Source organism: Podarcis pityusensis (genome assembly GCF_964106645.2).
Source record: "Podarcis pityusensis genome assembly, chromosome: 18".
In the NCBI taxonomy this organism is placed as follows: Eukaryota; Metazoa; Chordata; class Lepidosauria; order Squamata; family Lacertidae; genus Podarcis; species Podarcis pityusensis.
Window position 1 is genome coordinate 2,004,470 of NC_138043.1, and position 26,710 is coordinate 2,031,179.

Here is a 26,710-nt window from a genome sequence, read left to right on the forward strand (position 1 = left end):
CTTCCTTCTTTCTTCCTTCCTTCCTTCCTTCCTTCCTTCCTTCCTTCCTTCCTTCCTTCCTCTCCCTCTCTCCTTCCTTCCTTCCTTCCTTCCTTCCTTCCTTCCTTCCTTCCCTCCTTCTTATCTTCCTTCCTTCCTTCCTTCCTTCCTTCCTTCCTTCCTTCCTATCTTTCCTTCCTTCCTCTCCCTCTCTCCTTCCTTCCTTCCTTCCTTCCTTCCTTCCTTCCTTCCTTCCTTCCTTCCTTCCTTCTTATCTTCCTTCCATCCTTCCTTCCTTCTTATTTTCCTTCCTTCCTTCTTTCCTTCCTTCCTATCTTTCCTTCCTTCCTATCTTTCCTTCCTTCCTTCCTCTCCTTCCTTCCTTCCTTCCTTCCTTCCTTCCTTCCTTCCATTTATATGCTCCCCCCTTCATCACAAAATCTCAGAGCAGCTCACGGGACAAAATACGAGGTAAAGACCACAAGCAAACAGTTAAAACGACAAACAACCCATCTCCTTCCCACAAACACATTTAAGAGCCTGCAGAATGCCGAAAGGGATGGACTGTGCAGAAACGGCAAAGCCGACGGCGAAATTAAGAGAGCGAAATGACGAACTTGTCATAGAAGAAGGGGAGCCTATTTATAATATATTTACATATATTAACAGTCAAAGTAAATTGTGGGCGGAAGTAGAGATAAAAGCACCGGGAGGAAAACGACAAAACGACAAGAGAAACTTTGTGTAATGAAGGCGCCAGGGCAGCCTCTCTGCGGAGGCCTTTCCACAAACTTTCCTTCCTTCCTTCCTTCCTTCCTTCCTTCCTTCCTTCCTTCCTTCCTCTTTCTTTCCCTTCCTTCCTTCCTCTTTCTTTCCCTCCCTCCCCCTCCCTCCCTCCCTTCCTTCCTTCCTTCCTTCCTTTCTTTCCCTTCCTTCCTCCCTCCCTTCCTTCCTCTTTCTTTTCCTTCCTTCCTTCCTTCCTTTCTTTCCCTTCCTTCCTCCCTCCCTTCCTTCCTCTTTCTTTTCCTTCCTTCCTTCCTTCCTTCCTTCCTTCCTTCCTTCCTTCCTTCCTTCCTTTCCCTTCCTTCCTCCCTCCCTCCCTTCCTCTTTCTTTTCCTTCCTTCCTTCCTTCCTTCCTTCCTTCCTTCCTTCCTTCCTTCCTCCCTCCCTTCCTTCCTCTTTCTTTCCCTTCCTTCCTTCCTCCCTTCCTTCCTCTTTCTTTCCCTTCCTTCCTTCCTTCCTTCCTTCCTTCCTTCCTTCCTTCCTTCCTCTTTCTTTCCCTTCCTTCCTTCCTCCCTTCCTTCCTCTTTCTTTCCCTTCCTTCCTTCCTTGTCCTTGCAGTTGCCCTGAGGGCGCAGCAGAAATATTTGCTGCTGCCCCCTCTGCCCGCCGGGCTCTCAAGTGCGCCAATCAGTGATTTTATTTTATTTCTCCCCCCCCCCCTTGCATCCGTAGCCTCCTTATCTTTCAAAGAGCTCAAGGTGGTGTTCACGCTCCTCATTACCATCCTACAACGACCCTGCGAGGCGGGAGAGGCTGAACGATCAGGACTGGCCCCAGGCAGAGTTCTAAATTCGCCAGGCTCCTTTTGCAACCGAGTGAAGATTCCTGGGTGCCAGGATAAAGGATCCTTGAACCTTGCCTGTTTTCCCACGCTAGCAACACAACCTACAGAATTCTACCTGCCATTATTTCATCCGTACAACCGGAATGAATTTCAGGAACCAAAAAGTCGTCTTGAAAACTACAAGCTTCTAACCGCCTGGCCCCCCAAAATGGCAACTTAGAATCCACACAGGCCAAAGCAAACAGATCTAGATCAGTGTCTCAGCCTCAAAACACAACATTGCCTATATTGGCACCCGGGACGTTTCCGAGCACAATTCAAAGTGTCGGTGCTGACCTTGAAAGCCCTAAATGGCCCAGTATCCCTGAAGGAGCGTCTCCACCCCCATCGTTCAGCCCGGACACCGGGGTCCATCTCCCGAGGGCCTTCTGGCGGTTCCCTCCCTGCGAGAAGCGAGGTTACAGGGAACCAAGCAGAGGGCCTTCTTGGTGGTGGCGCCCGCCCTGTGGAACGCCCTCCCGTCAGATGTCAAGGAAATAAAGAACTATTTGACTTTTTGAAGACAGCCCTGTATGGGGAAGTTTCCAACACTTGAGTTTTATTCTGGTTTTATATGGGTCGGAAGCCGTCCAGCATGGCTGTGGCAACCCGGTCAGTTGGGCAGGGTTCAAATTATCATTCATATAATTATTATGTGGTTTCCCATCGTTTCCAGCGGTTTAAGGAAATGAAAAGGGACTTTATCACAGTGCCTGGTTGTGTAAAAAGATTCTGGGATTCCTAGCTCAGGGCAGAGGAACTGAATGAGTTTTGTTTTAGATTCCAGTGTGGGCTTTTGGGTTAAAGGATGCAAACCTGTGTTCTGTTTTTAAGCTATAAGAAACATTCATTAAACAGGGTCATTGTGCACCAGTTCTCATCGGTTCCAGACAGCATAGGGACGGTATGGCGAGAGTCTGGCAATATCTGAAGGGTCACAGGTTCCCTGCCAGGTATTTAAGAAGAATTCCCAGCCGCAAGGATGCTATTAGCCCAGAGATGGAAATAAGCGATAACCCCGGCCAGATAAGAATGGCAAACCAAGTTGATGGATGATGCCAAAATGGCAAAATTAACTGGGAAGCTCAGGAATCAAGAAGACAAGGACTTTGAAAAAGAACGGGGAAAGTCTATCATTTATATGTGAGACCATTGTAAGCAGGTCCAGCTCCGAGGGCCTTCTGGCGGTTCCCTCCCTGCGAGAAGCGAGGTTACAGGGAACCAGGCAGAGGGCCTTCTCGGTGGTGGCACCCTCCCATCAGATGTCAAGGAAATAAACAGCTTTCTGACTTTTAGAAGGCACTTCAAAGCAGCCCTGTTTAGGGAAGTTTTTAATGTTTGGTATTTTTAATATTTTTAATATTAGGGGGACGCGGGTGGCGCTGTGGATAAAACCTCAGTGCCTAGGGCTTGCCAATCGCATGGTCGGCAGTTCGAATCCCCACGGCGGGGTGAGCTTCCGTCTTTCGGTCCCAGCTCCTGCCCACCTAGCAGTTCGAAAGCACCTCTAAGTGCAAGTAGATAAATAGGTACCGCTCCGGCGGGAAGGTAAACGGCGTTTCCGTGCACTGCTCTGGTGCTGGCTCGCCAGAGCAGCTTCGTCACGCTGGCCACGTGACCCAGAAGTGTCTTCGGACGGCGCTGGCCCTCTTAAGTGAGATGGGCGCACAACCCTAGAGTCGGACACGACTGGCCCGTACGGGCAGGGGTACCTTTAGCTTTACCTTTTTAATATTCTGTTGGGAGCTGCCCAGTGTGGCTGGGGAAACCCAGCCAGTTGGGTGGGGGATTATTATTATTAATAATAATCAATGCAAGTCCTTCATTACACAGATGCTCCTTTGGCTAGATCTGAGTCTGGAAGAGGCTGTTTCGGATCGACGAGCCGCAAAGCTTCTATTTAGGCGCAAACTATTCAGTTGCAGGCCACCAGAAGGGACACTGTTTTGATTTCAACAGGTGCGTTTTAAGCTAAGGTTACAGTCAGTCAGTCAGTAAGTCAGTTTTATTGCACATAGCCAAAGGCTGCTGCTAAACTAAGGTTAGAAGACATCCCCGTTTCCCGGGGACAGTCCCCGGATTTACAAATCAGCCCCCAGACAAAACCCTATCATTCCTATTGAAGTTAAAAAGTGTCCCCGGATTCGCTGAGAAAAAATCTGGTAACCTTTTTTTAAACCGGCCCTTTGCCCAAGCCCTTCCCATTGGCAGGTCGGGGCTGCCGCTGTTTCGAACCCAGATCTCCCCCGCTGCTTCCGGTGCCGCCGCCCCTGGAAAAAAACAGCCCCCTCCTATGAAAAACGCTGCCATGCTTCGAATCCCACCCCTCTCCGGAAAATGAAAACGCTAGACTGCAGTCTGTGAGTATGTCTGGATTTGGGGGATTGGGGGTGGGTGGGCGGAATTGGGCATGGGTGGGCATAGCTGCTGGGACATTTGGGAGGGGGCGGGCGGGCGGGAGTCGGGATCGGGTTTGGGGGGGGGCGATTTTGAGGCTTGCTTACTGGGAGACGTCGGCGAAGTAGTCCCTCCCTCGGAAGTTGTCGCGATGGGTTTGGTGTCGGGTGAGATTGCCAGGCGGGGCAGACCCGGGGGGGGCGGCGGCGCCAACATCTGGGTGGGAAGGTAATGCCCGGGAACCTTCACTTGTCCACCTCCATTTAACTAGGGGGGGACACAAGATGGAAGACAAAAGAAGAGACACAAAGCTGGTTAACAGAGCCCTCAAAAGAGCCGCCCAGTGGAGAACCCCCCCAATTAGAAAAAACGGGGCAGCGGCCGGGCAAGATCAGGGAACACGGGCACCTTGGCCAGCTCAACTCGGCGTCCCCATTTGTGACCCCCGCCCGGCAGCCGGTATTTCGAGGTTCTTTTAAATCAGAACCAGTGAAGGCGGTGAAGGTCCTGTGTGAGGGTCTGGAGGCGGTTGGAGGATGGATGGCGGCTAACAGATTGAGGTTGAATCCTGACAAGACAGAAGGACTGTTTTTGGGGGACAGGGGGCGGGCAGGTGTGGGGGATTCCCTGGTCCTGAATGGGGTCACTGTGCCCCTGAAGGACCAGGTGTGCAGCCTGGGAGTCATTCTGGACTCACGGCTATCCATGGAGGCGCAGGTTAATTCTGTGTCCAGGGCAGCTCCATCTGGTGCGCAGGATGAGACCCTCCCTGCCTGCGGACTGTCTGGCCAGAGTGGTGCATGCTCTGGTTATCTCTTGCTTGGACAACTGCCATGCGCTCTCCATGGGGCTACCTTGGAAGCTGACCCGGAAACTGCAACTAATCCAGAACGCGGCTGCCAGGCTGGGGACTGGGAGCGAAGACCACATAACACCGGTCTTGAAAGACCTACATTGGCTCCCAGTACGTTTCCGAGCATAATTCAAAGTGTTGGTGCTGACCTTTAAAGCCCTAAATGGCCCAGTATCCCTGAAGGAGCATCTCCACCCCCATCGTCCAGCCCGGACACCTGGGTCCATCTCCCGAGGGCCTTCTGGCGGTTCCCTCCCTGTGCGAAGCGAGGTTACAGGGAACCAGGCAGAGGGCCTTCTCGGTGGTGGCGCCCGCCCTGTGGAACGCCCTCCCTTCCGATGTCAAGGAAATAAACAACGATCTCACTCTTAGAAGGGATCTGAAGGCAGCCCTGTTTAGGGAAGTTTTTAATGCTTGATATTTTATTGTGCTTTTATATTTTTGTTGGGAGCTGCCCAGAGTGGTTGGGGAAGCCCAGCCAGATGGGCGAGGTATAAATATTATCATTATTATTATTATTATTATTATTATTATTATTTGGTGATGGTGGTGGAATTTAGGCATAAGGCTATTGCTGGACTGTTAAGCTTTGCTTTGCGGCATTTGAAAACGCATTCCTTTATTTTATCGTTTTATTTTATTTTATTTTAGGATCAGTAGGGTGAAGTTGCAAAAGCTGGAATAAAGATCGAGGGAGGGGAGCGATCTGTGGACCCCCCCCCCCATATTTATGAGAAGGGCAGGGGGAAACCACATGGCGCTAGTGGGCGGGGCCAGAGGCAAAATGGGCGGGGCGACAAATGCAAATTTATGCAGTAGGCTAGTTTCTTACATGGACTTTTTCACAAACACACATATAGATCTGTCTGGTCTACTACCTCTAGAGTCGCAAGAGAGCGCCGGGACTAAAATAGTTTACCCAAAACTTCACTCCTGTGGTTTATCCCCACGACGACTACTCACGCTGGGTTTTAGTAAAGCAAGCAATTTAATTAAACGATATCGAGCGACAGAACAACTCGGCCACAATAAGGGAATTCTGCCCACGGTACGACTATTCCCCACCTAGACATTTTGACTCTTTGCAGAACTTAATAATTCCAAAATATAGACGTGCTTTTACTCTCACAAGACTGAATATACCGCCTTCAGGGACAATTCCAAAAAACCCCAGTGGGAAAAACGCTTATATCTTTGTGGAGATGGCAGTCGCGAATCGGCAGCTCATGTCCTTCCGGCCTTCCGACTCTTTACAAATATTTGAGGAGTGAAGTTATCACCCCTCTTTTATTGTCCATTCCGGGTCGCCCAACCACTGTTCCACTCTCCATTCGCTTGGCAGATCAAGATGAACAGGCGATAGATAGCAAAAGTTGCAAGGTTTTTAGCTGGAGCGATTAGAATAAGACCCACCATTTGACCATTGATCCGAACCCCCAAAATGTAATTTAACTTTTTTCCTTTATCCTCTGTATACAGCGGTACCTTGGCTCTCAAATGCCTTGGTTCTCAAATGCCTTGGTTCTCAAACACCTTGGTTCCCAAACGCCTTGGTTCCCAAACACCACAAACCAGGAAAAGTGTTCCAGTTTTTGAACATTTTTTGGAAGCCGGATGTCTGGTGCGTCTTCCGATTGTGCGCAGAAAGCTCCTGCAGCCAATCGGAAGCCCTGCCTCAGTCGCTGAATGTTTTCGGACTTCTGGAACGGATTCTGTTTGGGATGACTGTATTTTAATGGGGGGGGGAGGCAAAAACAAAGACTGGTTTTCCCTGGTATTCCGGATAGATCCAGGAAAACCCAGACGCACTTCAACCCTATGCAGGGAGACAATACCCAAGGAAATAAAACAGGAGCAAATATGGAAGTGAGAGCTGGACCACAAAGAAGGCTGATCGCCAAAGAATGGATGCTTTTGAATTCTGGTGCTGGAGGAGACTCTTGAGAGTCCCATGGACTGCAAGAAGATCAAACCTCTCCATTCTGAAGGAAATCAGCCCTGAGTGCTCACTGGAAGGACAGATCCTGAAGCTGAGGCTCCTAGACTTTGGCCACCTCAGGAGAAGAGAAGACTCCCTGGAAAAGACCCTGATGTTGGGAAAGATGGAGGGCACAAGGAGAAGGGGACGACAGAGGACGAGATGGTGGCACAGTGTTCTCAAAGCTGCCAGCTTGAGTTTGACCAAACTGCGGGAGGCAGTGGAAGACAGGAGTGCCTGGCATGCTCTGGTCCAGGGGGTCACGAAGAGGCGGACACCACTAAACAACAAAAGTTTTTTCACAGGTAACGTTGGCTCGTAAATGCAGTGTGTGTTTTTGGGAGGTGGGGGGTCAGGCCTCCTCTATTTCCCCCCCCCCCCAGCTGCCCTGCAGGCAGCCTGAGCAGTTGGTAGGTACTCCTTTGATGGGACCACCTGCTGGTGATGGAGCTGGGAGCCCACCAGGGTGGAGAGCAGCCTTGCAGCAGAGCAAGAATCACATCAAAGATGCCTTTATATGTTATGCATATTGACTGCCAGACCCGTCTCTGTGTGTGTGTGTGTGTTTCTGTGATGGTTGCAGAAGGCAAGGAGAGTTTGATTTGGAGATTGCTGGAGATTCCCAGCTTCAAAGCAGTCCGAAATCTCCCTCTGGCTTTCCCCTTCTTGTAACACACTGCGCCGCTGCCCCGTCTCGCTGCGATCGAACCCAATCTTTCTACTTCTCCTTTCGGCGATCCCTCATAGCCAGTTGTCTTCCATAAACACGGTCTTAACCGTAAGTCCGTAAGTGACTGTGGAGGCCAATTCTGGATCCCCACGTCCTTCCACAGTGGGGACATAGGTTTCCAGGCGGGAGTTGACCCCGGTGAGGGTTTGCCAAGTGTGCCTTCCTCTTGGCACGTTTCTCCCTTGCGTCCTGAGTTCGAGTGTCTTTAAAGCCCACGACACCTTTGGTCAAGGCTGTTCTCCGACTGGAGCGCTCGCAGGCCAGTGTTTCCCAGTTATGCTACATTTTTTAGATTTGCCTTGAGACAGTCTTTAAACCTCTTTTGTTGCCCACCAACATTACACTCTCTGTTTTTAAAAGTTCAGAATAGAGGAGTTGCTTTGGAAGGCAATAATCTGGCTATGCAACGACTGCCGCACGGATGTTACTAGCCCAGAGACGGAAAAAAGATAAAGTCCCTACCAGAGAATAATGGCAAACTAAGCTGATGGACTGAAGGGACGCGGGTGGCGCTGTGGGTTAAACCACTGAGCCTAGGGCTTGCCGATCAGAAGGTCGGCGGTTCGAATCCCCGCAATGACGGGGTGAGCTCCCGTTGCTTGGTCCCTGCTCCTGCCCACCTAGCAGTTCGAAAGCACGTCAAAGTGCAAGTAGATAAATAGGTACCACTCCGGCGGGAAGGTAAACGGCGTTTCCGTGCGCTGCTCTGGTTCGCCAGAAGCGGCTTAGTCCTGCTGGCCACATGACCCGGAAGCTGTACGCTGGCTCCCTCGGCCAATAAAGCGAGATGAGTGCCACAACCCCAGAGTCGGCCACGACTGGACCTAATGGTCAGGGGTCCCTTTACCTTTACCTTTAAGCTGATGGACTAAGCCTTGCTGACCCCTGATCTATCCCATCTTCTGTGTAAGCAATGCCCCCCTTTCTCACACCTGTTGGTCCTTATAACAATCCCCTGGTTAAGAACCGGTTCCCGAGCTTGAGTTTTTCCTCTGCCCTCCTGGTTCCCCTTTCCTTGTGTGTCGTGCTTTTGCTCTTGTAGATTCTAAGCCGCGGCTCCCTTGACCCACGCCATTATTTCTGTGGCACCCCTGTGGGGCTCAGGAGCCCAGCTTTGTCCCCCCCCTTGCCTGCAGAGCTGGCAGCCCCTCACCCTTTTTTTGAACACCCTCCCTTGTTGCCAGCAGCACCCCAGAGCATCATTCAAGGCACCCCAGGGTGCCACGACACACTGAACCACTGTATTACACCCCGGAACAAGGTGTCATACGCCCAAAATGCAGCAAGTGTCCCGGGGCATTATGGGAAACTCCAAAGCTGCCAGCTGCCAGACGAAGGGAAGTCAAGGGAGTGCTGCTGTCGCCCCCATTAGATATCTGTGCGCCCCAACACGGGCAAGGGAGCCTCCTTTTTCGCCGTCGACACCGCCTGTCCTGACGCACAGACAGCTCCCTTTTAATAATAATAATAAATTTTATTTATACCCCGCCCTCCCCAGCCAGAGCCGGGCTCAGGGCGGCTAACACCAGTAAAATTACAGTAAAAACATAATAATAATTACCGTATTTTTTGCTCTATAAGACTCACTTTTTCCCTCCTAAAAAGTAAGGGGGAATGTGTGTGCGTCTTATGGAGCGAATGCAGGCTGCGCAGCTATCCCAGAAGCCAGAACAGCAAGAGGGATTGCTGCTTTCGCTGCGCAGCGATCCCTCTTGCTGTTCTGGCTTTTGATATTCAGAATATTTTTTTTCTTGTTTTCCTCCTCCAAAAAGTAGGTGCGTCTCGTGGTCTGGTGCGTCTTATAGAGCGAAAAATACGGTAATAATAAGGGGAGGGAAACATAAAGGTCAGACTGAGTCCAAACCAAAGACCAGGCGGAACAGCTCTGTCTTGCAGGCCCTGCGGAAAGATGTCAAGTCCCGCAGGGCCCTGGTCTCTTAGGACAGAGCTTCCCACCAAGTTGGGGCCAGTACTGAAAAGGCCCTGGCCCTAGTTGAGACCAATCTAACCACCTTGCAACCTCCCAAAGGTTCGGGAAGTTTCAGCCTGGCGTAATGCGCATTTCTACACATGGCCGCTCGGAAACCGCCACAGCGCAGCCCAAACAATCCGCTAGTCCTCAAGAGGGTGAGGGAAAACCGCGCAGGGGAGAGGGGCAGTGGTGCGGTATCTACGGTGGCCTTGAGACGAGCGAGTTGAGCGAGACCGCCGAGTTGGCAAGTCCCAGGACTTCCCCTGAACCCCAGAACCACACGGGGACGAGATCGGCGGTTCCTTACCGGTCCCGGCTGCTGATTGGACGGGTCGCAGGCCAGCGAGACGAGGTCTTTCAGAGGGTCTTGAGGGTTCAGGTGGGGCGGGTACCGTATGGCTGTGTGTTGGAAGTAAGTGGAGGCCGTTTGGGGCAGGATTGAGGTGGTGGGGAAATGTAGCGCGGAGGATGGGTGAGGGCTTCGGGCGATACCTGCAGGGGGCGACAGATAATATAATAATAATAATAATAATAATAATAATAATAATAATAATAATAATTTATTATTTATACCCAGCCATTCTGGGCGGCTTCCAAAAAAATATTAAACTACTGTAATACATCAAACATTAAAAGCTTCCCTAAACAGGGCTGCCTTCAGATGTCTTCTAAAAGTCAGAGAGTTGTTTATTTCCTTGACATCTGATGGGAGGGCGTTCCACAGGGTGGGCGCCACTACCGAGAAGGCCCTCTGCCTGGTTCCCTGTAGCTTTGCTTCTTGCAGGGAGGGAACCGCCAGAAGGCCCTCGGGAGATGGACCCCGGTGTCCCGGCTGGAAGATGGGGGTGGAGACGCTCCTTCAGATATACAGGACGGAGGCCGTTTAGGGCTTTCAAGGTCAGCACCAACACTTTGAACTGTGCTCGGAAACGTACTGGGAGCCAATGTAGGTCTTTCAAGACCGGTGTTATATGGTCTCGGCAGCCGCTCCCAGTCACCAGTCTAGCTGCCACATTCTGGATTAGTTGTAGTTTCCAGGTCACCTTCAAAGGTAGCCCCACAGAGAGCGCATTGCAGTAGTCCAAACGAGAGGTAACTAGAGCATGCACCACTCTGGCCAGCCAGTCTTCGGGCAGGGAGGGTCTCATCCTGTGTACCAGATGGAGCTGCCCTGGACACAGAATTGACCTGCGCCTCCATGGACAGCTGTCCAATGACTCCCAGGCTGCACACCTGGTCCTTCAGGGGCACAGTGACCCCATTCAGGACCAGGCAATCCTCCACACCTGCCCGCCTCCTGTCCCCCCAAAACAGTACTTCTGTCTTGTCAGGTAGAGAAGAGACTGGGTGGCCCGCCTCGCCGCGACACCCCCGGACCCCCGCCTGGGGCGCCTCTGCAGAGACCACCGCCACGGCCTTCTTTCCCTCTACAACCTCGCCTCCCTGCTCTCCGCTCTCCTTGGGAAAGTCAATTTTTAAAAAATCCGCCCGGCTACTTTAATCCCGAAAAGGAGGACGTGTCCTGGAAAAAGAGGACATATGGCAACCGGGTGGGGGCACAGGTGTTTTCCCTCATTCCTGGTCAAAGATGGAGCATTTCTCTTCCCACCTCATGCGCAGCAGGAAATGCTGCTTTTGTTAAATTACGCTTATTAAATTTATCGGCTGAGGATCACAGGGTCGTTTGCTGCAGAAAAGAATTCTGGGAACTGTAGTTTGCTGAGGATGCTCAAAGCCCCCTGATGGGAACAGTGGAGAGAACGTCCTTAGGAGAAAGAAAGGGCTTTAGAAAGTTGTGCCGGAAGCAACCTCAGTCAAAAAACAGAGGTGGGCTGTGCCAATTTGGACGGCTGGGACTGAGGAATTACATACCGTATTTTTCGCTCTATAAGACTCACTTTTCCCTCCTAAAAAGTAAGGGGAAATGCGTGTGCGTCTTATGGAGCGAATGCAGGCTGCGCAGCTATCGCTGAAGCCAGAACAGCAAGAGGGATTGCTGCTTTCGCTGCGCAGCGATCCCTCTTGCTGTTCTGGCTTCTGAGATTCAGGATATTTTTTTCCTTGTTTTCCTCCTCCAAAAACTAGGTGCGTCTTATGGTCTGGTGCGTCTTATGGAGTGAAAAATACGGTATATCTTGAGAGTCTGCAAGCAGAAAGCTAGTAGTGCAAGGACTCTGTTACTCTTCTCCTTGCGAGGGGTTTCAAAATGAGACGGCTTCCCTGCAACACAGACACACGAACCCGAAGTGACACATTCCAGCTTTAGGGAGAACTTTCCTGCCTTATTTTCCCCCCTTCCTTGGTGACCCCCAACCTACCGCTGTGTACGGCGATGACGGGACGGTGGTGTTGCGTAAAACTGCTCAGCCGAGGCGAAGTATCTTGCGGAGACGGACTGTTGAAGGGAGACTTGTCCATGTCTGGCTTTTTCGGAGAAATCCCTGGGGAGGAATTTGAGGAAGAGTTGACGTGTTTATCTGCAGCAATAGGCCCCCTAAGTTCTGCACCTTGTGCCCTCTAAGTATGCTTTCCAAGGCACCTATTAATTTTTTAATTTTTATTATTTATACCAGGCATAGGCAAACTCTGGCCTGTTTGGGACTACAATTCCCATCATCCCTAACAAACAGGACCAGTGTTCAGGGATGATGGGAATCGTAGTCCCCAACATCTGGAGGGCTGGAGTTTGCCTATGCCTGATTTATATTACTTTTTTTTTTTTTGCATTTCAATGAATACAGCCGTAACATTCACAACCATCGACTTCCCTTCCTCCCCTTCTACGGTTTCATTCATTTATCAACTCCGTATTCTAATCACCCCCCCTATGCTCATATTTCTCTCTTCCCCCTATATCTTCAATACTTGTAAAAGCCATTTGCACGTTCAGAATGTAGGCACCCTATATATAGAAAGGAGCAAACCAGTGATATTTTAGGGAGCAGGCGGGGCCCATGACTTACATCCTAAGGAGCCCACACAACACAAAACGCTGTATGTAGGTTTTATTTTATTGGTTTTCTATCTTGCATTTTGGAGGTGTGCATCCAGTTTTTTCCCCTTTAAATTTTTTTGGACGTCCCCAAGAGAGCGGGGCCCTAAGTTAGAGCTTGTTTAGCTTATACGTAAATCCAGTACTGAATATCAGGTTCGGCGCAGCTATATTTCATGAAACTCATCCACCATTCAATGGCAGAAGAGAAACCGGCTTCTGTAATTCCGGGACTGTCCCTGGAAAAATAGGACACTTGGAGGAGATGGGAGAGAACGGTTGAGTTTGGAAGGAACCATTCAAGATAATCTATTCTGCAACCCCTTGCAATGCAGGAATCATTTGCTCAAACCCACGACCTTGAGAATTAAAGAGCCTACCTGTCGCAGCTCTGTCTGAGTCTTGGGCAAGCCTAAAAAATAATTTTTAAAACTCCCAAGATCAATGATGAGGATGAGGATTTATGAAAATTGTATACCGCCCCAAACCTGCAGGTCTCAGTTCACTGAATAATATGACGATATAAAAATGGAAAATACTGTATTTTTTGCTCTATAAGACTTACTTTTTCCCTCCTGAAAAGTAAGGGGAAATGTGTGTGCGTCTTATGGAGCGAATGCAGGCTGCGCAGCTATCCCAGAAGCCAGAACAGCAAGAGGGATTGCTGCTTTCGCTGCGCAGCGATCCCTCTTGCTGTTCTGGCTTCTGGGATTCAGAATATTTTTTTCTTGTTTTCCTCCTCCAAAAACTAGGTGCGTCTTATGCAGCGAAAAATATGGTGCATAAGCGATGGCTCACACAGAATGCCATTTTTTTAAAAAAAATCTTTCTAAAAAATTAAATTTATGAATACGTGGAAGAACTTTGACATCACTGGCCGGGCTCCTAAATCACTTCCCCTCCTTATACGTAAATCTGACACTGTGTGTGACACCATGCAGAGGGGACCAACTGACCAGAGGGCTGGCACCCACATGCCCCTGAGCTTAAGAAGGCTGGCAACTCCTGCCATCTCCAACGTCCTTCTGGCAACGGGGTGGAAGACAGGGCAGAGAGAGGGTTAATCCCCTCTCGGCTTAGCCCCTGCCCTCCAGGCAGCGATTTATCTGGGGCAGTCGTTTTACGCGGCGCCACTAAAGGGTTTAGCTCTCTCCCAGACGTTCATTGAGAAGGATTTTAGAACCAGAACATCCAGTCCGGGGATTGAGATAAACCTCTTCTCGCAGAGGTTCCGAACACGTCTCTCGCTGGAGGGGAAACCACAGCCGGCTGGGAGAGCAGGGGTGGGGAATCCCTGACGTTCCCCACCAGCCAAATGCAGAAAGATACTTTTGGGGACAGGACGTGGGTGGCGCTGTGGGTTAAACCACAGAGCCTAGGGCTTGCTGATCAGAACGTCGGCGGTTCGAATCCCCACAATGACGGGGTGAGCTCCTGTTGCTCAGTCCCTGCTCCTGCCAACCTAGCAGTTCAAAAGCACGTCAAAACGCAAGTAGATAAATAGGTACCACTCCGGCGGGAAGGTAAACGGCATTTCCTTGCGCTGCTCTGGTTCGCCAGAAGCGGCTTAGTCCTGCTGGCCACATGACCCGGAAGCTGTACGCCGGCTCCCTCGGCCAATAAAGCGAGATGAGCGCCGCAACCCCAGAGTCGGCCACGACAGGAGCTAATGGTCAGGGGTCCCTTTGCCTTTTTACTTTTGGGGATAGATTTGCAAACTAACAATAGGGGAATGTTGGGGCTTCCTCACCAGCCAAATGCTGAAAGATACTGTTGGGGATACCTGTGCTAGCTAATAATAAAAATAATAATTTTTGAATGGGTTTTGATTGAGATGGATAAGATTTTGGAATGCAGAAATTAAGTAAAAAAAAGCAAACCATTCATTCTACCATGCAGGGGGTGGGACCCACCTAATTATATAATTCGGCATCTGAATGATTAGGTATAGTAATTGTACAGCGGAAACTCGCTTTTTCGAGCGCTTTGGAAGCTGAACGATTCAAAACCTGGACGCCGGAAACCCGGAATGTTTTTGAACATGCCTCAGAGGTCGAACACCATAAAGAAGGGTGATGGCTGAAGAATGGATGCTTTTGAATTATGGTGCTGGAGGAGACTCTTGAGAGTCCCATGGACTGCAGGAAGAGCCAACCTCTCCATTCGGAAGGAAATCAGCCCTGAGTGCTCACTGGAAGGACAGATCCTGAAGCTGAGGCTCCAAGACTTTGGCCACTTCATGAGAAGAGAAGACTCCCTGGAAAAGACCCTGATGCTGGGAAAGATGGAGGGCACAAGGAGAAGGGGACGACGGAGGACGAGATGGTGGCACAGTGTTCTCGAAGCTACCAGCATGAGTTTGACCAAACTGCGGGAGGCAGTGAAAGACAGGAGTGCCTGGCGTGCTCTGGTCCAGGGGGTCACGAAGAGGCGGACATGACTAACAACAACAGGCTTCCGAGGCGTTTCTCCATTTTCTGAATGGAATTTGCCGATTCCACACGAGAAACACTTATGTCCCTGTAGAGACGGCCGTCCCGAATCGGTGCCACATGCCCTTCTGGCTTGCCCTCTTGATAAAGACTTGAGGAATGAGATTATCACCCCTCTTTTATCGTCCATCCCGGGTTGCCCAGCCACTGCCCCAGTATCCTTTCTCTTGGCAGATCAAGATGAGCAGGTGACAGCAAAAGTGGCAAGGCTTTTAGCTGCGGCGATCAGAATAAGATCCACTCTTTGACTCTTGATTCAAAATGCATTCTATATAATTGACTTTTTTATTTCGAATCTTTGTATATCGTATTGTTGTTTTATTGCTGCAGCTGATGGCTGACGCAAATAAAGATTAATTCGTTCCTACTGCTCCCCCAATATTTCCCAGCTTCTCCACTCTGTAGCCTCTGGCCTGTGCCCTTCTGCAACCCCCTGCTCTAAATCTAAACTGCCCTCCTCTTCTCAGGAAGGTGCAGCCCCTGACAAGTGTTTGGCTTCCTGAAGGTTTCGGGGCGGCCCGGCTCCCCTCCGACTTACCCCCTTCCATGTCTTCCGTCCAATTTCGGCTGCTACTCGTGGGGGAGCTGGGCGACGTGTAATATTCGCCCCCCGGGCTGCCGTCCAAGTCGTCCTCCATCGAGCCAGACTTATGACGTTTACTCCTGAGGTGAGGCAGAAGGGGGAAGAGCAGTTAGCGTTTGGGTTGTTAAAAAAACAAGGACACCAGCCAGGAATACCGGAGCAAAACAGCAGCCAGTCGGCTTGGTCTTGACTGAAGACTGTTGAGACAGGACTCCCACCTGCCACCAGGCAGAACAAGATAGAAGCCCCGAACAAAAGAGAACCCAAACTTTTATTAGCTGCTAATCCCCAGGTTAGGGACGTGGGTGGCGCTGTGGGTTAAACCACAGAGCCTAGGACTTGCCAATCAGCAGGTCGGCGGTTCGAATCCCCGCAACGGGGTGAGCTCCCATTGCTCGGTCCCTGCTCCTGCCAACCTAGCAGTTCGAAAGCACGTCAAAGCAGTGGTGTAGTGTGGGGGGTGCAGGGGGGGCCGGCCGCACTGGGTGCAACATCTGGGGGGGCGCGCTCGCACTCGCAGCTCTCTGCCCCTACCTGGCTCACTCACTCTCTCTCTCTCACTGCAGTGCTGGCTGTGCGAATCCGATCGGAGCCGCTGGGTCGCCGCCCACTGTGGAGGGGGTGGGTGCCAGGCGTGCGGTGCGGAGAGAGAGTGAGGGACTATCTGGGGGAGGGACAGTGCAGCGGCCGCCCAGCGCAGCGCTGAGCGCGGGAGAGAACCACACCAGACCAGCCCAGGCAGCAGCAAGAAGAAGCTGGCAGCGGCGGCAGGTTAGGGGGCGCAAATTATTTGCCTTGCCCCGGGTTAGGGGGCGCAAATTACTTGCCTTGCCCTGGGTGCTGACAACCCACACTACGCCGCTGCGTCAAAGTGCAAGTAGATAAAGAGGTACCGCTCTGGTGGGAAGGTAAACGGCGCTTCCGTGCGCTGCTCTGGTTCGCCAGAAGCGGCTTAGTCCTGCTGGCCACATGACCCGGAAGCTGTACGCCGGCTCCCTCGGCCAATAAAGCGAGATGAGCGCTGCAACCCCAGAGTCGGCCACGACTGGACCTAGTGGTCAGGGGTCCCTTTGCCTTTACTAATCCCCATGTTAAAGGTAAAGGGACCCCTGACCATTAGGTCCAGTTGTGGCTGACTCTGGGGTTGCGGTGCTCACTAGGAGAAGGCTGTGGGAAGGACGGGTTAGCAAGGGAAGGCGATGAAAGGATGGGAACACAGTGCCACAACTCCAAGCCCGGACTCACCCGCTGGAGGAAGTGCTGGGGAGCGTCCTCCTCATGCCCGTACTCGAGGGGTTCAAGTCGTAGGCGAGGTGCCCCTGCAGCTCCCCAAGGGAGAAATTTGGCCCTGTGCCCGTCACCACCGGCGCTGCGGAGAAGGCAGAGAAAGGGGGTCAACCTTTGTTTATGTACGCCACAACAGCTGCAAGAATACTTTTGGCCCAGAGATGGAAGCAGCAGGAACTCCCTACTCTGGAAGTTTGCAGATAAAGATGGTTGAATACAGTGGTACCTCGGGTTAAGTACCGTATTTTTTGCTCTATAAGACTCACTTTTTCTCTCCTAAAAGGTAAGGGGAAATGTGTGTGCGTCTTATGGAGCGAATGCAGGCTGCGCAGCTGTCCCAGAAGCCAGAACAGCAGGAGGGATTGCTGCTTTCGCTGCGCAGTGATCCCTTTTGTTGTTCTGGCTTCTGAGATTCAGAATATTTTTTTTCTTGTTTTCCTCCTCCAAAAACTAGGTGCGTCTTGTCATCTGGTGCATCTTATAGAGCGAAAAATACGGTACTTAATTCGTTCCAGAGGTCCGTTCTTAACCTGAAATTGTTCGTAACCTGAAGCACCACTTTAGCTAATGGGGTCTCCTGCTGCCGCCGCGCTGCTAGAGCACAATTTCTGTTCTCATCCTGAAGCAAAGTTCTCAACCCAAGGTACTATTTCTGGGTTAGCGGATTCTGTAACCTGAAGCGTCCGTAACCCGAGGTACCACTGTATGTGGAGTTGGCAAAGCTGATGGGGAAGATCCAGAATCGGCGCGACGAACTGTTTCAAAAGGACTGGAGCAAATTTAGAGTTTGTTTGAAAGAAAATGGCAAACACCTGAAAACGTTTGTAGGCTTGACTTGAAAGGTTTGGTGACGTGAAATTAAGGAGGTGATTTACATATAAGAGGGTGAATGTTAAAAGAAGATATAAGGTGGTTATAGAAATGCGACGAATCCGTTAAAGATATGTGGAAGTCAGAAAGAGGGAGGGAAGAAGGTCGACGCTCTTTCTGAGCAAGTTATGGATTTGTGTCAATAAAAAAAATAACATTTTGCGTCAATAAAAAAATTAAAATTATGTTAAAAAGGGGGGAGGGGGTCAACGAGCTGTGCATTGGGGGGGGGCTCCAGTTTGCCGAGAGGAAAGCCTTTCGTCCCTGGCCAGGTGGGTCCTGAGTTCGAGGAACGCGTTTCCTCCGGGATCTCGCTGGGATCAAGATGGCGGGTCGAACCTGCCACTGTAACGATTTCAACCAAATCTGACGGGACGCCCCCTGGGCTCGAGCAGACAGCTTTGCATCAGTGTTTGGGCAGAACTGGGCGCAAATCTTTTCTTCCTTTCCAAATTATTTGTATTAGTTTTCCAGTTATTTAGCAAATCGACACCAAACGACACCAAACGTAATGCAATTTCCCCATTAAGTTGGCTTCCGTCTATTAAGTTGCTGTTCCTTCTTTCCCGTTTATTGCTTTATATTGCATTATTTATTTCCTTTTTTTCTTTTCAAAAAAGAGCTCCCGTCCGCCATTAATCGCACGGCCAACCGGAAGTCGCATTATTTATTTCCAGTTCACACCCCATTTCTTAGGTCTCCCCAAGTTATTTTCAATTTATATATCCCCCCTCTTTTCTTTCCTCTGCTCCCTCAGCTGTCTATTTGTCAATTCCTGCTCGCATACTTTCTGATTCCCTTAAAAACAAAATAAAAAAAGAACAGAAGCAAAACAAAGGAGTTTACTCTGCCCGAACTGGACACCATCTTGAATCACGGCTAGGAATCAAATCAGTTTTGTCGACATGGACTGGAGCAGCAATTCCTCCTTGCACAATTATGATCGCGCAGCTGCAGAGTGCAAGACTGCTTGTGCAAAAGTTACTCTGCCGGCACAATGCAAACCTCAGGCCAGAACCTCAGGCCAGGTTTTCACGAAGGCCAGCTATACCACAAGCAACAAAAAGAGGCCTACTCACTCCGGGAAACTTGGATCAGCTCCGTGACGCTGAACACCCCGGACGTGACGAAGTTCTCTTGGAAATCTGTCGCGTCTGCGGAAAAAGGGGGAGAGATTAATTGAGCACGGGCAGCATAACGACCTGGGAGGAATTGAAACAGGGATGCACAAACTAGATGCTTCGCTTTCCTTTTTATTAAAAATAAATAAATTGCCAGGATGAAACAGGAGGCATTCCCTGTTTAGAAGAAGCACTCCTTGTTCAGAGGAGGCGTTCTCTGTTTAGGGGAGGTATTCTCTGTTTAGAGGAGGTATTCTCTGTTTAGAGGAGGTATTCTCTGTTTAGGGGAGGTATTCTCTCTTTAGGGGAGGTATTCTCTGTTTAGAGGAAGTATTCTCTGTTTAGAGGAGGTATTCTCTGTTTAGAGGAGATATCCTCTGTTTAGAAGAAGCACTCCCTGTTTCGAAGAGGTATTCCCTGTTTAGAGGAGGTATTCTCTGTCTAGAAGAAGCACTCCCTGTTTCGAAGAAGCACTCCCTGTTTCGAAGAGGCATTCTCTGTTTAGAGGAGGTATTCTCTGTTTAAAGGAGGTACTCTCTGTTTAGAAGAGCTATCCTCTGTCTAGAAGAAGCACTCCCTGTTTAGAAGAGGTATTCTCTGTTTACAGGAGATAATCTCTGTTTAGGTACTCCCTGTTTAGCAGAGGCATTCCCTCCTAAGAATCAGGGATGCTTCCGTAGCCAGGATGGCCAGGGAGCAAGGATGATGGGAGTTGTAGCATCTCAAGGCCCTCAGATACCCACATACCTGACCTAAGAGGTACCGTTTCCTTGCGAGAGACGGAGGAATGCCTCTTGTTTAGAAGAGGAATTCCCTCTTGAGGAAAGAAGAACGCCTTAGAGGAAAAACAGGGAGCATGGGGTCTCCAGAGCTTGCGGGACTCCAACTCATATCAGCCCCAGCCGACAGCTTGGCCAACTGTCAGGAATGATGCCAGCGGCATGGCGTTCTCCTCCCATCCCTGCTATAGGGACATAAGACGTTTCTCCTCTTCCCACTTTTGTGCGCTGAGCATTCCTTGACTCACCCAACGTGATGATGGGCTTGCTGTCCTCCTGGTCAGAGCCGATTCCCGTCCTGGGGCTACTGCTTTGATCTGAATCTGAAAAGGAAAGATGGAGGCGTGAGCTTTGCGACTGCAAACGGCCCGGGCTAATGATATCTCTGATTACCTCACATCGAAATCCCTTCAGAGATCCGAAAACAGCATTTGGGACTTTTTAGCTTAAAGAAACCGGGATGCGGGTGGCGTGTGGTCTAAACCACAGAGCCTAGGGCTTGCCGATCAGAAGGTCGGCGGTTCGAATCCCTGCGACGGGGTGAGCTCCCGTTGCTCGGTCCCTGCTCCTGCCAACCTAGCAGTTCGAAAGCACGTCAAAGTGCAAGTAGATAAATGGGTACAGAGTTCACCCCGTCATTGCGGGGTTTCGAACCGCCGACCTTCCGATCTGCAAGTCCTAGGCTCTGTGGTTTAGCGAGATAAGCTTGGCGTTAAATGCGGACTGAATCAGCTGCCTCCTCAATGGCTGATCTTTGACGGGACTCTATATCCGGGGCAGCCAACAGTCCAATCTTTCCGCCGACCGAGATGAGAAAGCAACAAGGTGGAAAGGGGAGAGGAGGCTGAGGGAACGCTCCACAAGGGAGGGGGGTTCGAAAAAGGGTGAGGGGCTGCCAGCTCTGCAGGGAAGGGGAGACCTAACTGGGCTCCTGAGCCCCACAGTTGTGCCACAGACAAATGTACAGTGGAACCTCGGGTTACATACGCTTCAGGTTACATACGCTTCAGGTTACAGACTCCGCTAACCCAGAAATAGTACCTCGGCTTAAGTACAGTGGTGCCCCGCAAGACGAATGCCTCGCAAGACGGAAAACCCACTAGACGAAAGGGTTTTCCGTTTTTGAGTTGCTTCGCAGGACGAATTTCCCTATGGGCTTGCTTCGCAAGACGAAAATGTCTTGCGAGTCTAGAGATTTTTTTTTCGCTCCCCCCCCCCTTTATCTAATCTGCTAAGCCTTTAATAGCCTTTAATAGCCTTTTAGCAGCTAATCCGCTAAGCCTTTAAGCCTTTAATAGCCGCTAAACCGCTAATAGCGCTAATCCGTTAAGCCGCTAATAGGGTTGCTTCGCAAGACGAAAAAACCGCTAGACGAAGACTCTCGCGGAACGGATTAATTTCGTCTTGCGAGGCACCACTGTACTTTGCTTCAGGATGAGAACAGAAATTGTGCTCCGGCGGCGCGGCAGCAGCAGGAGGCCCCATTAGCTAAAGTGGTGCTTCAGGTTAAGAACAGTTTCAGGTTAAGAACGGACCTCCGGAACGAATTAAGTACTTAACCCGAGGTGCCACTGTATTTGTTTCTTATCTTATATTTTGGAAATATACATCAAGTTTTTTTTCCCCTTTAAATTTTTTTGGGGGGGCCAAGACAGTGGGGCCCTAAGCTGGAGCTTGTTTAGCCTATACAGTGGTACCTTGGGTTACATACGCTTCAGGTTACAGATGCTGCTAACCCAGAAATAGTATCTTGGGTTAAGAACTTTGCTTCAGGATGAGAACAGAAATTGGGCGGCAGCAGCGGGAGGCCCCATTAGCTAAAGTGGTGCTTCAGGTTAAGAACAGTTTCAGGTTAAGAACGGACCTCCGGAACGAATTAAGTACTTAACCTGAGGTACCACTGTAGTTCAAGGGAGCCGTGGGCCCAAAAAGGTTGCAAAACCCTGGGCTTAAATGCTTGGGTGAGATTGCGTTGTAACCAGGTGACTTTCTGCTGCAGTTTTTGCGTGTGCGCGCGCCGGACCGGGCCTTCCTTGAAGGGAGAGCCACGGGGACTCTCCGTGCAGAGAGAGGTGGGGAGAAAAAACTCACCCACTGCAGCAACTCGCCTCCCCACACCCGACTCGCCGGCCCCCTCCTCCCTCCTTCATCAGAAACACAGCTCACGCCTCGGCCGGGCTGTAGCCCAGAACTCTCCGTTCCAGGCTTTCCATCTTATCTAAAAATAATCAGGCTCTCCGGGCCGTCAGCAGAGCAGACGCTGAGCTCAGCACTAATATTTCCTAGTAGCATCCTGGATTAGACAACCGCCCCCCCCACTCCACTCTGCCAGCCGAGGCTCTGCTCTTTCTCAGCCCCCCAGCCACAGACAAAACGCCCCACATGTAAACCCCTCTTTCTCTGCAGAAATCAGCACGTTCCCTGCTGATCCTTGAACCAGGAGTCGTTTTTTGAACCGGGGTCTTTCTTTCCATGGGTGTCATAGATGTGGCCGTGGGGGGGGGGGAGAGGGAGCAGCTGAGACCCTACTAGATACTTAAAAATTATTGATGGTACACAATGAATTCTGGTGCTGGAGGAGACTCTGGAGAGTCCCATGGACTGCAAGAAGATCAGACCTCTCCATTCGGAAGGAAATCAGCCCTGAGTGCTCACTGGAAGGACAGATCCTGAAGCTGAGGCTCCAAGACTTTGGCCACCTCAGGAGAAGAGGAGACTCCCTGGAAAAGACCCTGATGCTGGGAAAGATGGAGGGCGCAAGGAGAAGGGGACGACGGAGGACGAGATGTGGGATAGTGTTCTCGAAGCTACCAGCATGAGTTTGACCAAACTGCGGGAGGCAGTGGAAGACAGGAGGGCCTGGCGTGCTCTGGTCCAGGGGGTCACCAAGAGGCGGACACGAGCAAACGACTAAACAACAACACAATGAATTGAGGCTACCTCCTTTCTACAGTGGTGCCTTGGTTCTCAAACTTAATCCGTTCCGGAAATTCCATTCCGAAACCAAAGCGTTCCAAAACCAAGGCATGCTGCTTTCCCATAGAAAGGAATGAGAAACGGATTAATCCGTTTTGGACTTTTAAAAACAACTCCTAAAACAGCAATTTAACATGGATTTCGCTATCTGGCGAGAACGTCGATCCATAAAATGAAAGCAACAAACAATGTACTGCAGTCACACAATCAATCCGTCAGTAACCGAACTGGGTTCCACAGTGTCACAAAAATAAAACGCTGCAAAAACGCAAAATAAATAGCAAAAACAGACCTCAGTGTAACAAATCGGAGCACGTTCTGCTTCCGGAAAAAGTTTGCAAACCGTTTGCAGTGTTTGGGTTCCAAGTTGTTTGAGTACCAAGGCGTTTGAGAACCAAGGGACCACTGTGGTTGCTTTTAACCGTTTGTCCTTGTTTTTAATCTTTTTAAGTTTTTATGTTATGTTTATAATCACCTTTGAAGTACAGCAGGACCTCGGTTGTCGAATGCTGATGTCCTTTTCCATACCCTCCCACATTTCTCCAATGAAAATAGGGGTGTCCTATTCTGTGTGTTAAACCACAGAGCCTAGGACTTGCCGATCAGAAGGTCGGCGGTTCGAATCCCCGCAATGACGGAGTGAGCTCCCGTTCCTCGGTCCCTGCTCCTGCCAACCTAGCAGTTCCAAAGCACGTCAAAGTGCTAGTGGATAAATAGGTACCACTCCAGCGGGAAGGTAAACGGCGTTTCCGTGCGCTGCTCTGGTTCGCCAGAAGCGGCTTAGTCCTGCTGGCCGCATGACCCGGAAGCTGTACGCCGGCTCCCTCAGCCAGTAAAGCAAGATGAGCGCCACAACCCCAGAGTTGGCCACGACTGGACCTAATGGTCAGGGGTCCCTTTACCTTTACCTATTCCAACATCATCATCCTTTTCTTATTTATACTCCACTTCTCCGACTGTGTTGCCTCAGCCACTCTGGGCAGCTTCCAACACATATAAAAGCATAATAAAACATCAAACATCAAAAAACCCTTCCCTCTACGGGGCTGCCTTCGGAGATCTTCTCAGGGTTCCATAGTTACTTATTTCCTCTTTTTAAAAAATATTTTATTAGTGGAATATAAGAAAAATAACTCCACACCTTCAAACATTACTCCAATTAAAATAGAGGCGGCCTAAGGGACACTCCGGGGTCAGATCAGAAACCGGGACGGCTTCAGTAAATCCGGGGCTGTCCCTGAAAAATAGGGACGCTTGGAGGGTTTGCCTATTGCTTCGGCATGAGTTTCTGTTCTGAACAGACCTTCCGATTGCAAGATCAGGGACTCGTGCAGAGACACGGCGGGCATACTCAATTCAAATCTCAGAGTCTTTCAGCAGCAGCCATCTTGAAATATGAATGCAAACGTTGGGAGGGCGTGCGTGTGTATCGAAATTACTAACGGGACATTTTGGGGGTCGGATCGGAAACCGGGACGGCTTCTGCGAATCCTGGGCTGCCCCTGGGAAACAGGGCCTGATTCCCATTTCTTTTCTGTTTTTAAAACAGCGCTCACCTGCACAGAGCGGCGCAACTGCTATGCAGACTCGAGCTCAGCTGTGGTTAATAAAACGCGGAGGCCGTGCCCAGCCGGGTACCATGAGCCAAAAAAGACGACGACAAGGGGAGGAATAACCCGTCCAGGAGAGTTGCCAACGATGGCGTTTGTCCGAACTCTCCCTTCAAAACCCTGGCCCCCTGTTTTCATCTGCACAGCTCACTCCCGGCTTCGGGAACTGGGCCGGCGCCAGAGCACCCTGCCAAAATATTTCTCCTCCCCGTATCTCTTTCCATCTCTCTCTCTCTCTCCGATTTGCAGGCTTGCTTACTTTCGGGCTCCCAAAACCCACAGGCCTCCCTGGGCGTCCCGTTTCGCAGCCTCTCCGTCCGGATCCGTCCCGCGGTTGTACGGAAAGGGTTACCGGCGAGGACGGGGACCCGAGAACGTCCCATTCAGGGTGCCGTTTTGCATCTGCACCTTCGGTTCGTCCCTATCGCAAAATGGCACCCCCCCAAAAAAAAATTTTTTTGTTTGTTCTGGAAATGTGTGGCATGCTTTTCCTTGGCTGGAAATTATGGGGTGGTCGTCCCGTTTTGCATCTGTACCTTTCGTTCGTCCCTATCACAAAATGCCACCCCCCCCCCAAAAAAATTATTTTGGAAACATGTGGCATGCTTTTCCTTGGCTGGAAATTATGGGGTGGTCGTCCCGTTCCCCTCCATTTTGTTTGTGCGAATTTTGTTTGCATGCAGACATGGTGTTGGAGTGTGTTTGCACAATTTGTGCCGGGGGGGGGAATTTGAAAGCAAAACGGGGAGTGTTTACACACCTTCCCAACACGTGGCGAGTGTCAGCAGCCAGGGGGAGGCCATTTTGTAGCCTCCCCCTTCCCTGCTGGCCCACGGCGCCCCACCCACCCCACCAACGGCCATTTTGTGCCGAGTTCGAAACCTCGGAGATGGGGAGGAACAGCAGGAGGATGGGGCGGGGGGAGAACGGACCACGTGGAGAGCAGGGAAAGGAACCCCCCCCCCCCAAAATTGCCTTTGCCCCTCCACCACAAAAACAAACCTAAAGTTAAAATGTCAAGGTTGCTACACAGTCATGGGAAAACGTGCCAAACACCACTCAATTGCTGCGGTCGGCAAACTCGATTCCCTACGGACTCCAAAGAGCCCCAAGAATCTGACGAAATAACCCAAAGTGCTGTTTCTTTTTTTAAAAAATATGTGCCAACGTGGGCAAACCACCATGCGGAAATCTCTTTTTTAAAATTTTGTTTTCTTCCCCCTTCCCTCTCTCTTTCCCCTTAGCTCCATAGTCTCTCAAAAGGAGAGGGAATCGGATTTTATTTTATTTATTTTAAATCGAGGGAGGGAGAAGAGGGAGGAAACGAGAGAAAGAGAAAGGGGGGGTGGAAAAGAGAGAGAGAGAGAGAGAGAGAGAGAGAGAGAGAGAGAGAGAGAGAGAGACGAGGCTTCCAACCGAAAAGAACACACAGTTTGCCAGCTGTTTACTTTGGACATGGAATTTTGGCTCTTGCTCTCGCAGCTTATATATATATATATATATTTATTTTCAAAAAAAAAAAAGTCTCGTTCCAGGCCTCCAGCCTTTTCCCGGATGGTCCTAAATGCCAACCGCTATCTCCCCGCAGCTCCTCCTCCTCCTCTCTCGTGCGCGACGGCGCATGCATGCGCAACCGTTTGCAAGCAGCCATTTTGCAAGCAGCGAAAGGACACCCCGCGACCCGCCGCCGTTCCGAAAAGTTCCTTCCCCACTTGGCAGCCATCTTTTGACAATTTTTTTTGGAGAATTCCTCTCTGTGCAAAGAGGCAAATTGCCTGCCAAGAGAGAGGGAAGGGCGCCAGGCCGTTGGGCTCAGGAATAGGGGAGGGTTGTCTCCACACCAGCATACCAACACACACCCTCTCTCTCGATATATTTTTCATTTCGGTTCCGGAACGGAGCCGCTGGCCGGTACTTGTTGGCAAAGAGGCGCGGTCCGTAGCAAAGCGTCTCACGGGGAACTAAGCGAGAAAAGGCAGGGAGAGGAAAAGGACAGGAGCTTTTCCCTTCCTCGTCCCATTTGCAAAAGTTTCGGGTTGTTTTTTATACGCACAATATTCCGGAAGTGGTTTTTTAAAAATTATTATTAAATATTTTTTATTAGGGATTTCAACATAATTGATCAAAAATACATCATCCTCATTCCCCCCTGTTTTTCCCCTCCCCCCCTAAAAAGAACATAAAACATAAAGTCAAGCAATCGATTAAAACACAGCTTAAATTCAAATTAAGATCAGAATAAGATCAGATGGTGACCCACAAATTATAACTACAACTATAGGAGTTGGGAACAGCCAGTCAGTTGGGTGGGGTATAAACAGTAAAATTGTTATTATGGTGATGACTGAATAGGACGTCCCTATTTTCGTCAGAGAAATCATAGAATCATAGAGTTGGAAGAGACCACAAGGGCCATCGAGTCCAACCCCCTGCCAAGCAGGAAACACCATCAGAGCACTCCTGACATATGGCTGTCAAGCCTCTG

The 26,710-nt window shown here is 50.3% G+C and overlaps 1 protein-coding gene and 1 long non-coding RNA gene across 2 annotated transcripts in view; both read right to left on the bottom strand.

Moving 5' to 3' along the window:
* Window positions 1–26,710, bottom strand: part of LOC308467560 — a 212,134-nt gene that overhangs the window by 10,944 nt on the left and 174,480 nt on the right. The window lies entirely within an intron of this gene.
* NFIC (nuclear factor I C) overlaps window positions 3,932–26,710 on the bottom strand; it is a gene marked incomplete at its 3' end in the record, with an annotated part of 59,441 nt that continues 36,662 nt past the window's right edge. Inside the window, exons 3-9 of the mRNA XM_080988564.1 lie at window positions 19,888–19,962; window positions 18,819–18,893; window positions 16,828–16,951; window positions 15,538–15,662; window positions 11,834–11,956; window positions 9,823–10,007; window positions 3,932–4,249 (exon numbers count right to left, since the gene is read on the bottom strand). Coding sequence (XP_080844690.1) covers window positions 3,932–4,249; window positions 9,823–10,007; window positions 11,834–11,956; window positions 15,538–15,662; window positions 16,828–16,951; window positions 18,819–18,893; window positions 19,888–19,962 — 1,025 coding nt within the window. The remainder of the gene's footprint in view (window positions 4,250–9,822; window positions 10,008–11,833; window positions 11,957–15,537; window positions 15,663–16,827; window positions 16,952–18,818; window positions 18,894–19,887; window positions 19,963–26,710) is intronic.